This window comes from Pelophylax lessonae, assembly GCF_965119305.1.
Source record: "Pelophylax lessonae genome assembly, chromosome: 2".
Classification (NCBI taxonomy): Eukaryota; Metazoa; Chordata; class Amphibia; order Anura; family Ranidae; genus Pelophylax; species Pelophylax lessonae.
In genome coordinates, this window is record NC_138769.1 from 751,229,297 (window position 1) to 751,244,054 (window position 14,758).

The following is a 14,758-nucleotide window of genomic DNA, read 5'->3' on the forward strand; positions in this document are numbered from 1 at the left end:
GTAGGCGAAATGCATTGGACACCCACTATAGGGCATTCTCTTATGTACCTGTATGGGGCGGGGTGTGGGTAGGGTATATTGTGAGGTCCACATTTGTTTTGTGTCTCTATCTGTTCATTATTGTTTGTTTACTGTACTTGTTGTATAATATTTTATTGGATGTATTCTAATTCAAATATTTTCTATTTTATATCTTTTGTTTGATTCCTGTCTCATAGCGGCGGATCCAGCACCGGTATATAGCCCTTTTCTCTTTAACCACTTGCCGACCGCCGCAAGTACATATACTGCGGCAGTCATCCCCTCACAGGCAAAGTAACGTATATATGCGTCACTAGCCTGTGAGGCTCTGGGGAGTGAGCGCGCACCGCCGGAGGCACGCTCCCGCTCCCGCGCGGTCACGGACCCCCCCGCGCGTGTGACCGGTGGACCCGATGTCCGCCGGTCACTCTGCGATCGTCGGTGCAGAGGGAGAAAGGCAGGCGGCTAGTGTAAACAAGCCACCTGTCATTTCCCCTGTGTAGAAACACTGATCATACGGTTCTACTATGTAGGACCATTGATCATTGTTCCTACAGCTCAAGCCACAGCCAATCACAGTTAGAATCACGCCCCTAGGGACACACACAGCCCCTCCCTCTCAAAAAAAGTTAACCCCCTTCACTACCAGTGTATTTTTACAGTAACACTGCATATGTATAGCACTGATTACTGTAGTAATGTCACTGGTAACCCCAAAAGTGTCAAAAATGTCAGTCAAGGGTCCGATCTGTCCGCCGCAATGTCGCAGTACCGCAAAAAACATCGCAGATCGCCGCCATTACTCGTTAAAAAAAAAACAACAAAAATGACAAAAATCTTTCCCTTAGTTAGTAAACGCAATAACTTTTGCGCAAACCAATCAAAATACGCTTTTTGCGATTTTTTTTACCAAACATATGTAGCAGAAAACAATTTGGCCTAAAATGTTAAAAAATTTTGATTTTTACATTTTTTTGGGGGGGAATTTCATATAAAAAAAATGTGAAAAATATTGTTATTTTTGCAAAATTGACGCTCTTTTTTTGTTTATAGCGCATGATCAAAAAATCGCAGAGGTGATCAAATACCACCAAAAGAAAGCTCTGTTTGTGGGAAAAAAAGGACGTCAAATTCGTTTAGGTACAGCGTCGCACGACCGCGCAATTGTCTGTTAAAATCACGCAGTGCCGAATCGCAAAATACCCCCTGGTCAAGAAGGGGATAAAATCTTCCGGGGCTTAAGTGGTTAAGGGCTGAATAGTCCTGAGGGTTAAAAAGTTTTTTTTTTTCACTGATCCTGGACATGTTCCTGTATCATAAAATGGCCCCTTATTTGTCTCTTCATTTTATAATTTTTGGCACAAATAATAAAATAAATGGAAATAAGCGCAATAAGAAATGTAAAACAAATACAGTACACACAAGTACGCAAAACGCAACCAAATATGCAAAAGAAGGAAAAAAAAAAAAACCTACACTGATGTAAATAAATTAAACTGCCTAAAATGCCTCAAATTGCACCCCACCCTTTAAAAAGTATTTTTTTTTAATGAAAAATCTTGCTAACAGGGCAAAAAAGACAGAGCGCTCTCATGTTGGCAAAATGTTGCCAGAGGCTAAATTAATAATTTCTTAGTGTAATCAACTTTGCCGAAGTCAGAACTGAGCATATAAAATATGTTTATCTACCTTCATATAAAATATTCAAATTACAAAATTTAGAAATACAATATCAAAATATCAATGTGTTTATTTTTCCCTCAGCCAGCTGTCCAAGTCCAGAGAAGATTCTCCGATTACCTTTGGATTCATCCTGCAGATGCCAGTCAGAGATTCCAGAATAATAATTCATCATCATTGTTATGATAATTTATATTATTATTTTATTCTACTATAAAGTCTGGGGATCTGAAATCTCCTACAGATAGAAATGTCTGGTAACATCACAGAATTGAGATTGGTGAGGTTCACCCTCCTCGGAGTTCCTGGACTGGAGAAGTTCTATTCCGTCATTGCGGCTCCGTTCTTCATCATGTTCATGTGTTCGGTGATAGGAAACCCTCTTATTTTTTTCATTATTCTATCAGACCGTGGTCTCCACACCCCCATGTACATGTTCCTGTCATTGTTGGCCATCACAGACTTCATGTTCTCCTTTACTATAGCACCACAGATGTTGGCGGTCCTTTGGCTGGACTCTCGGGTTGTGTATTTTAGTAGATGCGTCATCCAGATGTTCTTTGTCCATTTCCTCACCTATATGGAGACTGGAGTCCTGGTGGCGATGGCGTTTGATCGCTATGTAGCAATATGCCACCCTCTAAGATACTCTGCCATTCTTACTGGTCCAGTGATCACCCGGATTGGCTTAGCCGTGGCTTTACGAGGGGTGCTTATAGTCAGTCCTTGTGTCTTCCTAGTGGTCCGGTTGCCCTACTGCAGACATGAAGTGATTGGCAAATCTTACTGCGATCACATGTCCATAGCAAAGGCCTCATGTGGCGACACCACCATCAACAGATACTATGGTCTCGTTCAAATTATTTTTACACTTGTGTTTGATACTTCTACTATAATGTCATCTTATATATTTATCATCAAAGCTGTGCTAAAACTGTCCTCCAAAGAGGCCCGGTCTAAGGCATTTGGCACATGTTCCTCCCATGTGTGTGTCATGTCATTCTTCTATATCCCATGTGGCTTCACTCTTCTGGCATACAGGTTTTGGAAAAACATCCCACCTTCCATCCATTCCCTGCTTTCCCTCACCTACCTCCTAATGCCTCCAATGATGAACCCTCTTGTGTACGGTATAAGGACCAGCCAAATCCGTGACTGTGCCTGGAAATTGTTCCACAATTTTAAAAAAATTAGAATTTAAGTTAACTTTTTGAGTGTAACACCGTCCTAGATAGGTGCTAGGAAGGAGAGTATTTTGCTCTGCCTGCTTAAAGCAGAGTTCCGGCCCCAAAATCGACATAGTAGATTTTGGGCCATGAGCTTTCTTCTAGGTCACCTGAAACAGAAATGGGTAATTACGATTTTTTTTTTTTACTTACCTTGCAATTGCAGAAAAACATATTCACCTTTCTTCCACTTCCTCCCTCGGCGGCCGCGGCCCACTTTGCAATGATTCCTGGGAGCTGAACGTCATCGCTCCCAGGAATCAATGCGCCTGCACCGGCCCTGACGTCAGTTCCGGTGTAGACGCATCATACCTTGCTAAACTGCTTCTGGGCATGCCTAGAAACTGTGCAGGGATGACGCTGCAGCCCTGGAAGTGACGGCGGGGCCGGCGCAGTGCATCGTGGGACCGAAGAAGACGGAAGAGGATGCAGAAGAGGACGCGCTGGCTTCAAGCTGCCCACACCTGGCAGCCCTGGTTGGCCCCTTCGGGCTGATCGGGGTTGCCCGCCTGCCTCTACTACTGGTGCTTCTGGGCCTGGGGGCGTGGGAAGGTGCTAGTTATGTCTTATTTTACCAATGCTGTCATTGCTGTCATCACTGTTTATGAACTTTGTTGGCTGTTTCTTATTATGTAACTGCTGTCCAACTTTTTGAATGTGTCTTTCCAAATATTTCAATAAAGGAACCGTTTGAATTGTAAAAAAAAAAAAAAAAAGCTGCCCACACCTGAGATGGCAGCGCTGGAGAAGAAATTTTCAAGGTACAGTAAGTATTTTTTCTAAAAGGTAAGTGCGACCCGGGACAGATCAGAGGCTATCCATTGTGGAATGTACTAGCCCTGACTGTCCCGGGGGTATTTTCATTGAAATTTTTTTTTGGTGGCCGGAACTCCACTTTAACAGGGGAGTAGCAGGTAAAATATAGTCTGCTCCATCTGCTTATCAGAGGAGCCTGATCAATAGTTATGCCTGTTGCATGTGTCCATGTGTGATTCATCTGGGATGAGGGAGTGTCCCCACTGTATCCAATAGTGGAGCCTGTTGGACAGTGGAGGAAACCCAGCCAGTGACACATAGGCTTTTTCAACTGTTCCAGTGGGTTGGCACAAACAGTGGTACATCCTGGGATTGGCTATAAAAGCCAAAGGCACAAGTGACAGGGTGTCTTTGGGTGGGAAGCCAGGTCCCAGGAGGAGGGTGACGGCTGTCTCTCCTCCTGTCTGTATGGAAGGTGGTCACAGGCGGTCGGCCTAGTAAGCTAGACATGTGGTGCTGAGCCAGGAGGTCCAGGAAAGCTGACAAGCGGAGTTGAAGGCAGAGCAACCTTGGGAAAAACAGTGTCTGTGAGTACCGGGAAACCCATAGGCTGGCAGACCCAGCTAGATCCACCATGGGTCGGCTTATAGTTCCGTTTGCCAGGAAAGCCCCTCAGCCTTCCCATTCTGCTTTCCTGGCTGATACTGGATAGTGAATCTGTAAGGCTGCAGTGCCAAGCTCCATCATAACAAACGTATGAGGCATCCATGTGGACACAAAAACATTTGGTTGGGTAAGGAACTGCTAGAACAGGAGCCAAAGTTAGTGCAGTCTTTAAGCATTGGAAAGCAGCTTCACACTCTGGGGACCACATTACCTGTCGGGGAAGGTGCTTTTTGGTAAGCTCTGCCAGGGTCTTACCAATGGAACTATATTCTGGGACAAACTGCCTATGTTACCCGGCTGTGGTAAGGAATGCCAGGACCTGGGTTTTAGTATAAGGGGTAGGCCAGTTGACGACAGCCTCAACCTTGGCGGGCTCGGGTTGTTGTTGCCCACTGCCTACTCGATGTCCAAGGTACTGTACCTCAGACATCCCTATGCTGCATTTCTCTGGCTTAAGGGTTAGTCCTGCAGCCTTGATGCAGTCTAACACGACACCTAGGTGAACCAGAAGGTCCTCCCAGGTATCACCATAGATCGCAATGTCATCCAAGCATAGTCCTGGAGGCCATCGAGGAGTTGATCTACCATTGGCTGGAAAGTCACAAGAGCATTCTTCATCCCAAATGGCATTATTTTTGACTGGTATAGGCTGAATTGGGTGAAGAATGCCGACTTCGGAATAAGTTCCGCATCCAGAGGAATTTGTCAGCACCCTTTACATAGGTTGAGGGTTGTCAGGCATTTTTACTGAGTGATGCGATCTAACAGATCATCCACGCGGGGCAAAGGATAAGCGTCAGTGGTTGTATAGTCATTTAGTCAGTGGTACTCCACGCAGAATCGAGTCATGCCATCCTGCTTCCATACGAGGACCATCGGGGAAGCCCAGGGGCTGTTGGACGGCTTGATGACTCCCATCTCAAGCATTTCCGTAATCTCACAATGCATTCCCTCTCTCACTGTGTCAGGTAACCGGTAAGCCTGTCTCATTGGCGGTTTTCCAGGGTCTCGACTTGGTGGACTGCCATAGTAGGGTACCCAGGGACTGTAGAGAACATTTCCCTTCTCTGATTAAGGACCAGTCTAGCCTGTTCTCTCTGTGTCAGCCCTAGCTGGTCGTCAAGCTTAATCATCTCTATCCCTGCTGTAATCCTATTTCAGTCTGGAGCTGCGGCAGGGGAAGATTCTCAGGACCTTCCATCGCTGGAGCACATATAGGGGCGACCTTTCCCAGTAAGCTTTCAACATGTTCATAATAAACAAGAATTGGAAAAAATTGGAATTGGCACAATAGGATTGGAGTAAAAAACTTTTTTGACATAAAATCAGGGAAAGGACAAAACGGCGATAACCAATAAAGAGCAGAAAGCCAGGAATGTATGGCTCAATCCAAGGTGTAAATAATCCCTCTATGTTTAGAGTTGTATTAACTACACTAGAGGATGTTCTATGCTATCCTTGACATCATCCTCGAGTGATGTAGGATGTAACGTATAGTATCCTCATTCTACCACTCTTTATGTTTTATGCAATCATTGTAAACCACTTTGTATGTTTATGCCTTATGGCTAAGGTGTATTTTGCTGTGTTTTCCCTTTTTTATGTATTTTTGTAAAATCACCATCCCCCTGTTTTAGGGGGTGTCCTTTCCCTGATTTTATGTCAATCAATAAAAAATTTTTTTACTCCAATCCTATTGTGCCTAGAAAGTCCATTCCAATTTTTTCCAATTCTTGTCAATTATTAGGATGTGGCACACTGTCCCTGTATCCTGTTGCGCCCCTATTTTGCTGCTTAGTGTTGGCGCATTAGACTTGATTAATCACATGTTCATAATAAAGGTCCATCAGACTCTTTCATCCGAACATTTAGCCACCAGGTAGGTCATGTCACAGAGCTTTGCCACAACCCAGTAAAGACCCTGCCAAGTGGCCTGTAACTTGTCCTGCTTGGTCAACCTGAGGGCAAGTACCTTCTGCCCAACCTGTAGAGTGTGGTTCTGGGGGTTATGATTGTACCATCATTTCTGCCACCTCTGGGCAGCTTGAAGGTTCTCTCAGACAGTGTCCTCGAGCTCCTTCAGTCTGTCCCTAAATTTAATAACATATGCTACGATAAAGGTCCCTTTGGGATTTATTCCATCTTCCCAGTGAGCTCTGACTTCTGACTTAATCTAGGAGCCTCCTTCCTGTGGCACCTCATTATGTGGTAGATTCCTGTGGCACCTCAAGATGAGCGAACAAAAATGTGCTGCAGACATCTCTCCCAATCCCAGTGAGAGGTTGCGAATGTAGGAAGCAGCTGCTTCAGTGTTCCGTTGATCCGCTCACTCAGTCCTTTGGTTTGGGAGTGATATGTAGAGCTCTGTAGGGGCTTTATACCACAGAGCCTCCATAACTGCTGAGTGAGCTCAGAAGTGAACTGGGTCCCCTAGTCGGAGATAATTTCCCAAGGGAAACCCACCCTGGCAAAGATCCAGAGCAAGGCATCAGCCGCGGTTTCTGCGTGGATATTTGCCAGGGGGTGGCCTTTCGAGGAACCAGATGGCATAATCCACCATGGTAAGGATATATCTCTTCCCAAAAGGACTAGGTCGGGGCAATGGTTCTACCATGTCCATGGCAACTCGGCTAAAGGGTATATCAATGATAGCTAAAAGGTGTAGGAGAGCTTTCAGTGGGCCCCCATACTTACCCACCTGCTGGCATGTGTCACAGGTTCAGCAATACTGTCGGACATTCCCCGTAATCCCTGGCCAAAAGAAGTACTGAGTCAGATGGTGGAGGGTCCTAGTCATCCCCAGGTGTCTGGCTAAGGGTATGTCATGCCTGATGCTCAGCAGGTCATGTTAATATTTCTGCGGCACAACCAGCTGCCTTTTGTACGAATGTAAGACTCTCTTTCCCTCAGTTACCTAATGGAGTAACTCCTGAACCCTCTCCACCCACTTTTCCTATAGCTAGCAAGGGAAGCATCGCTGAGAGTTGCTTGGGCAAAGTCTTGGGGAGAAGCCCAGGTTGGAATAGGAATAGTACAGTCTAGGTCAGGAGAGTCAGGGCATACCTGGGTCCTGTCCTAAAGGGAGTGAGCCTCCTTCCGGGCTTGCTGGCGGGTGATAACAGGGCAGGATTCTGGGATACATCCAGGGAGAAGGCTGAATTTAAACATCCCAAATTGTTGCCCAACAAAACCTCCACAGGTACTGTAAGTTCCACATTATTACCAACTTCCACGTCTTTGGCCCTAGAACCACAATCAAGGTGAACTCTGGCAGTGGGAACCCGCATAACATTTTCCCTGGCCATCCGTACAGCCACAGACCACCCTGTCTGCTCTGCCTGGGTTATCATCTGGGGCTGAATCAGGGTAATAGTAGCTCCCATGTCCCACAGACCCTGGGCAGCCCGACCATTAATCCACACAGATTGTCGATGGTGCAAACAATTATTCTTAGCGGCAGCTTGCACGGGGTCTACCTCATGTAGAATTCCAATATTCTCCTCGCTTGGGTAAGTCTGATCATCTCTTTCCAGACAGTGTGCGGCAGCCCAGGTAGGTCCAAGGGGCCTGCAGTTCCACATGTCCTGGGAAGAATTCTGTAGACATGGCCCATTTGCTTGCATCTGTAGCAGAAGCGGTTGCCCATCCTTCGTGAAAAGGGTAGGTGAGCGGGGCAGGGGATCGACTTTCATCTCAAATTTGGGTGATAAGAACCCCCTCATTCAATGGTCATATTTCCAGCAGGTATTAGGAAAAGATGGAGGAAAAAAACATTTTATTTCCAGTACTCGGTATCATACGGAGTTTAGTTTTAATGAGACCCCTAATTTTGGCTCATGTGGCGCTCGTCTAGTAACTCTCTGATACTTGGATGTAATTCCGGGTGTCTGCACTTTGATTCAGTATTTTTCTGCAGAGCCCCAAAACCTGAGACCCCTCTATCATGCACATTTTGAATGTCTCTATGTTACTTGCCTCCTCCCGCCTTCATTGTTTTCCTATCTTCCTATTTGCTGCCCTCTGATAAAAAGTAAAGCATGCCAGGGTACAGCAATGAATGCCATGAGTTTTGGGCACCATAGAAGAACACAAAACCAATCAGGAGGTGGCTCCTAGTAAATTCATGTGACAAGTCACCAGTTCAACCTGAAATGTAAATTTGGTTTAAATTTCTTTCCAATACTTGTCACAGCCAAGGGTCAGGCTCGTAGACCAGTAGCTTTAGAAGTAGAGAGGCTGCCACTGATCAGCTGGATAAGTGCAGCAGCAGGTCACCCTGATGGATGACATGGGTTCACCTGAGGTGTGGGGTCTAACCATTAAATTGGTATTCCCAAGAGCTCCTGATGGTGGGGATGGGTTTTGCTGCTTGCTAGTACCAGGTTGAGGTCCTCAGGATGGTCCCACCAGAAGGTGAGCAGGCCGGGGTCCAATAGCAGATATAGAAGATGGGGATCAAGCAGAAGCGTAGCCAGTAAACAAGCCAAAGATTAGAAACAAGTGTTTGCAGGTTGGTGTTAAGCAGAAGCGTAGTTGAGGAACAAGTCACTAATTTGTGGTAATGAAGATACAAATGGCAGCGGGAATTACAAGAGAGAAATATCAGTTGGAGAGAGCATAATAATATGGCAGACAGGAAGTGCAAAGCCATGGCTTAAATAGTAAGTTCATGGGAGGAACAAAGAGTTTAAGGTTCAGTAGAAACAAGGTTCAAGGCAAGATTGTTCAAGGAATTGTCCAAGGAGCTGTCCAGTGTCTCAGGTGGTTCAGTAAGAAGAGACATTGCCAGTCATAGCAGTGGTTGCAGGTTCAGACCCAGGTCCTGACGCTTGCATTTTCCCGTTTGTGCGCTTTCTACCCTAAATAAATTAGGACAAATCAAGCATGGCATTTTCTTGGGTGTCAGTCTTGATCATGACTAAACTCCCACAACATAGAGGACCCCAAAAAAAGTATTTATTTTTCAGAATTTCCCTTTTCAGAAAAATGGGTTGACTTTTAATAAAAGGCCAAGGTGTAATTCCATTTTAATTCAGATTGTACAGAAATTGTTGCTGCGTGTCATTGATAGTTTAAATTGCTGCTTTCCTGAACAGAAATGGATCTTCTAGGATATAATAGGACCTCGTCCTTCTCTCACGTGGAATTTATTCTCTTTGGGTTTCCCGGAGTCACAAAGTACCGACCCCTCCTCGCTCTTCCCTTCTCTTTCATATACGCGGCGATACTAAGTGGTAATTCTGTGGTTATGTCGGTCATTGTGTTGGAGAAAAGTCTACACACCCCAATGTACACTCTCATCTTTTCTCTCTTGGCCACCAATGTGTACACCATGGCCATCACACCCAAGATGCTTCTAGGATTGTTTGGCCTTAACCAGATCACCTTATTTGGCTGTTTGGTCCAAATATTTACTGTATATTCCAGCATCACGGCCGAGTCCACAATTGTGCTGCTCATGGCAATAGACAGGTACCTAGCCGTCAACCAGCATCTACATTACCAGGAGATTGTAGTCAAGCATTTAGCTGTGCACTCGGCAGTCAATGGAGTCATTCCTTATTGCTTTGTTGTCCTTCCTATGGTCATTACAGCTGCCTGAATCTCTTACTGCGGGTCCAATATCATCCAACACTTCCACTGTGAAAGCATGATGCTGTAAAGCCTGGGATGTGAGGAGTCCAGAGTCCAGATCGTAGGATTGGTGGTGAGGACTCTTACGATGTTTTGTGACATCCCCATCATCCTCATTTCCTATCTGAATGTTCTTTGTGCTGAGTGTTTTTCTGTGTGAAATATTAATAATTTAATAAAAGCATCTTAAATGCTTCACTATGGCGATTGTTTTCCATTTATTTGAGGTGATAAGACAAGGGCTGGATGGTAAAGGATTGTGACTGGAGGAAGAGCTGGAAGCAGAGGGGTTGTTTAACCATCAACTTCAGGCATTTTTTGGCCATCTTAGAAAGAAGTGGTTGTGTAAAGTTGATGATGAGCACTTTGTGCTTCCAAGTGTTTAGGCCACAGAGGTGATCAATCGGGGGGGGAGAAGGATTTCAGTTTATGGTGGACACAACGGACAAACTGTTCTGTATGCTGAGTGAATACAGTATACAGCTATGTTGTTGTGGGGTGATTTTGTTACAAGTTATGCACTGATATATTCAGAACTGGTGCAAGGATTTTTGCCTACACAGGCGAAGGTGTATTTTACCCCCCCCCCCCATCCTCCAGCCACCCTGCACTGTTGCTGCTAGAACCCCCTGTCCTCCAGCCACTCTGCAGTGGTGCTGCTAGTTCCCCCCCCCCCCCAGCATCCAGCAACCCCACTGGTACACCCCCCTCAAATCCCCAAATGACTGGGAATTCAGATTTTACTGCCCCCTCCCCCATATTGGCATCCCAGGGAGGCAGGTGCCATCCCTGATAACCAGCATTGTATGAAGATGGGGTCCTTGTCCCCAGGGGAGATTAGGTCCATGTCCCTAGATGAGATGGGGTCCATGTCCTTAGGTGAGATGGGGTCCCTGTCCCCAGGGGATGATGGGCGTGGGATACCTGTCCCCAGGGGAGATGGGCGTGGGATAGGGGAGATGGGCGTGGGATACCTGTCCTCAGGGGAGATGGGCGTGGGATAGGGGAGATGGGCGTGGGATACCTGTCCCCAGGGGAGATGGGCGTGGGATACCTGTCCCCAGGGGAGATGGGCGTGGGATACCTGTCCCCAGGGGAGATGGGCGTGGGATAGGGGAGATGGGCGTGGGATACCTGTCCTCAGGGGAGATGGGCGTGGGATAGGGGAGATGGGCGTGGGATACCTGTCCCCAGGGGAGATGGGCGTGGGATACCTGTCCCCAGGGGAGATGGGCGTGGGATAGGGGAGATGGGCGTGGGATACCTGTCCCCAGGGGAGATGGGCGTGGGATACCTGTCCTCAGGGGAGATGGGCGTGGGATACCTGTCCCCAGGGGAGATGGGGTCCCTGCCCCCAGAAGAGATGGTGTTCCTGCACTCAGAAGAGATGGGGTCCCTGTCCCCAGAAGAGATGGTGTTCCTGCACTCAGAAGAGATGGGGTCCCTGTCCCCAGGGGAGATGGGCGTGGGATACCTGTCCCCAGGGGAGATGGGCGTGGGATAGGGGAGATGGGCGTGGGATACCTGTCCTCAGGGGAGATGGGCGTGGGATACCTGTCCTCAGGGGAGATGGGCGTGGGATAGGGGAGATGGGCGTGGGATACCTGTCCCCAGGGGAGATGGGCGTGGGATACCTGTCCCCAGGGGAGATGGGCGTGGGATAGGGGAGATGGGTGTGGGATACCTGTCCTCAGGGGAGATGGGCGTGGGATACCTGTCCTCAGGGGAGATGGGCGTGGGATAGGGGAGATGGGCGTGGGATACCTGTCCCCAGGGGAGATGGGCGTGGGATACCTGTCCCCAGGGGAGATGGGCGTGGGATAGGGGAGATGGGCGTGGGATACCTGTCCCCAGGGGAGATGGGCGTGGGATACCTGTCCTCAGGGGAGATGGGCGTGGGATACCTGTCCCCAGGGGAGATGGGGTCCCTGCCCCCAGAAGAGATGGTGTTCCTGCACTCAGAAGAGATGGGGTCCCTGTCCCCAGAAGAGATGGTGTTCCTGCACTCAGAAGAGATGGGGTCCCTGTCCCTAGGGCAGATTAGGTGGGGTATGGGATGGTGTATGGGGGAGATGGGGGTAATCTTTCTGACTATGACCGAGGTGCAGAGTCAGGTTGATGGATCCTGGATTCCGGCCACCATGGTCTGGTTTTGCCGCCCATGTCTTCCTGGCTGTTGTGGTCAGTGAGGAAGCAAATAGCTGTGCAGCTAGCCAGTGGCCCTCCAAGCACTTGTCCATGGCCACCTCGGCTCCCTCCAGCAGCACAGACAGGGCAATCATCATGGGAGGCCACATCCTCTGCTCTATAGGCTCCCTGGGGGAGATCTGTGTACGACAGGGGGAAGCTGGGAGACAAGCCTGCGGTGTCCCCCAGGGAGCTCTCATAGGGCTGCACCTGTATGCATGATTCTTATTTGCCTGGGAGAAGGGTGCACTGGAGGGCTCTGTAGAAAGGAAGGGATGGAGGTGATATGGGGGTCCCGGGACTCTGGCTGGGGGGACACTGGACTGAGAAGGGCTCTATGGGGCAGGAGAGAGGGGCTGGCCAAGGACAAGGGTGGAGGAATGTGAGACTGAACAGCAGTGTGGAAGGGCAGGGAGCCCTGCTACCCACCCCCACCCTCCAGCAACCTGGGCCTTGGTACTGCTACCCACCTCCCAATCACCAAGTGGGTGAGGATTCGTATTTTACCTCCCCCCCTATCCCAAGAGGTCTGCCCATGCTGCCCTATGCTGGCGCCGACCCTGGATACATTTAAGTCTTTTATCCTTGGAATGGTGATGAGTTATCACATTATTGTATGCTTTCATTTTATTTACATTTCTTGCATTGCTGTATTTCACTGGAGGGAATTATTATGTCACATATACGGTTACTTGGAGGAAATTGAATTTAATGTTGCACTGATATTTGGGTATTAGAATTTGATAGCACTGGGTTTTCATTGTTATAATATTATTTATCCCGGGGGATACAATTTTCCAGCTGATCTGAAATAAGGAATGAAGATCAGGGCTGTGTGTGGGGAAGATTTGAATGTATTCATTAAGAGCTAAGAGCAGGTAGAAGAATTGTTCCCAGGGGGAGCAGTGATGAATAAATACAGAGATAACAAGAGACACAGAGCAGAGGGACGGAGCCCTCACACCTCACCTGTACACAGGTACGTACAGAGCCCTCACACCTCACCTGTACACAGGTACGTACAGAGCCCTCATACCTCACCTGTACACAGGTACCTACAGAGCCCTCACACCTCACCTGTACACAGGTACGTACAGAGCCCTCACACCTCACCTGTACACAGGTACTTACAAAGCCCTCACACCTCACCTGTACACAGGTACGTACAAAGCCCTCACACCTCACCTGTACACAGGTACATACAAAGCCCTCACACCTCACCTATACACAGGTACGTACCAAGCCCTCACACCTCACCTGTACACAGGTACGTACAGATCCCTAACACCTCACCTGTACACAGGTACGTACAGAGCCCTCACACCTCACCTGTACACAGGTACGTACAGAGCCCTCACACCTCACCTGAACACAGGTACGTACAGAGCCCTCGCACCTCACCTGTACACAGGTACGTACAGAGCCCTCACACCTCACCTGTACACAGGTACGTACAGAGCCCTCACACCTCACCTGTACACAGGTACATACAGAGCCCTCACACGTAACCTGTACACAGGTACATACAGAGCCCTCACACCTCACCTGTACACAGGTATGTACAGAGCCCTCACACCTCACCTGTACACAGGTATGTACAGAGCCCTCACACCTCACCTGTACACAGGTACCAACAGAGCCCTCACACCTCACCTGTACACAGGTACATGCATATATGTACATATGCATAGCCTTCTCATCTCACCTGTTCACAGGTACATAGAGAGCCCTTACACCTAACCTGTACACAGATACATAGAGAGCCCTTACACCTTACCTGTACACAGCCCTTGCACCCCACCTGCACACAGGTATATGTACACAGGTACATATGCATAGCCATCTCAACTCACCTGTACACAGGTACATACAGAGGCCCCACACCTCACCTGTACACAGGTACATACAGAGGCTCCTTACCTCACCTGTACACAGCATTTGAACCTCACCTGTACACGAGTACATATGCATAGGCCTTTGACCTTATCTGTACACAGCGTTTGCACGTCACCTGCACACAGGTATATGTACAAAGCCCTCACACCTCACCTGTACACAGGTACATATATAGCCCTTACACCTCACCTGTACACAGGTACATAGAGAGCCCTAACACCTCATCTATACACAGGTATGTACAGAGGCCTCACACCTCACCTGTACACAGCGCTTGCACCTCACCTGCACACAGGTGTATGTACAAAGCCCTCCCATCTCACCTGTACAAAGTTACATAGAGAGCCCTTACACCTCACCTGTACACAGGTACGTACAGAGGCCCTATACCACACCTGTACACAGCATTTGCACCTCACCTCACCTGTAAACAAGTACATATGCATAGGCCTTTCACCTTATCTGTACACAGTGTTTGCACCTCACCTGCACACAGGTATATGTACAAAGCCCTCACACCTCATCTGTACACAAGTACATATGCATAGCCCTCTAACCTCACCTGTACACAGGTATATAGAGAGCCCTTACACCTCATCTATACACAGATATGTACAGAGGCCTCACACCTCACCTGTACACAGCCCTTACACATCACTTGCACACAGGTACATATGCATAGCCCTCACACC

At 48.0% G+C, this 14,758-nt stretch overlaps 1 protein-coding gene across 1 annotated transcript; it reads left to right on the forward strand.

Moving 5' to 3' along the window:
* Positions 1–1,951: 1,951 nt before the first annotated feature.
* On the forward strand, positions 1,952–2,902 carry LOC309548398 (olfactory receptor 52K1-like; the record flags this gene model as incomplete). The annotated part of the gene is made up of 1 exon (XM_082248337.1): positions 1,952–2,902. One exon carries the CDS (start codon positions 1,952–1,954, stop codon positions 2,900–2,902), a length of 951 nt encoding a protein of 316 aa, XP_082104463.1.
* Between the last annotated feature and the right edge of the window lie 11,856 nt (positions 2,903–14,758).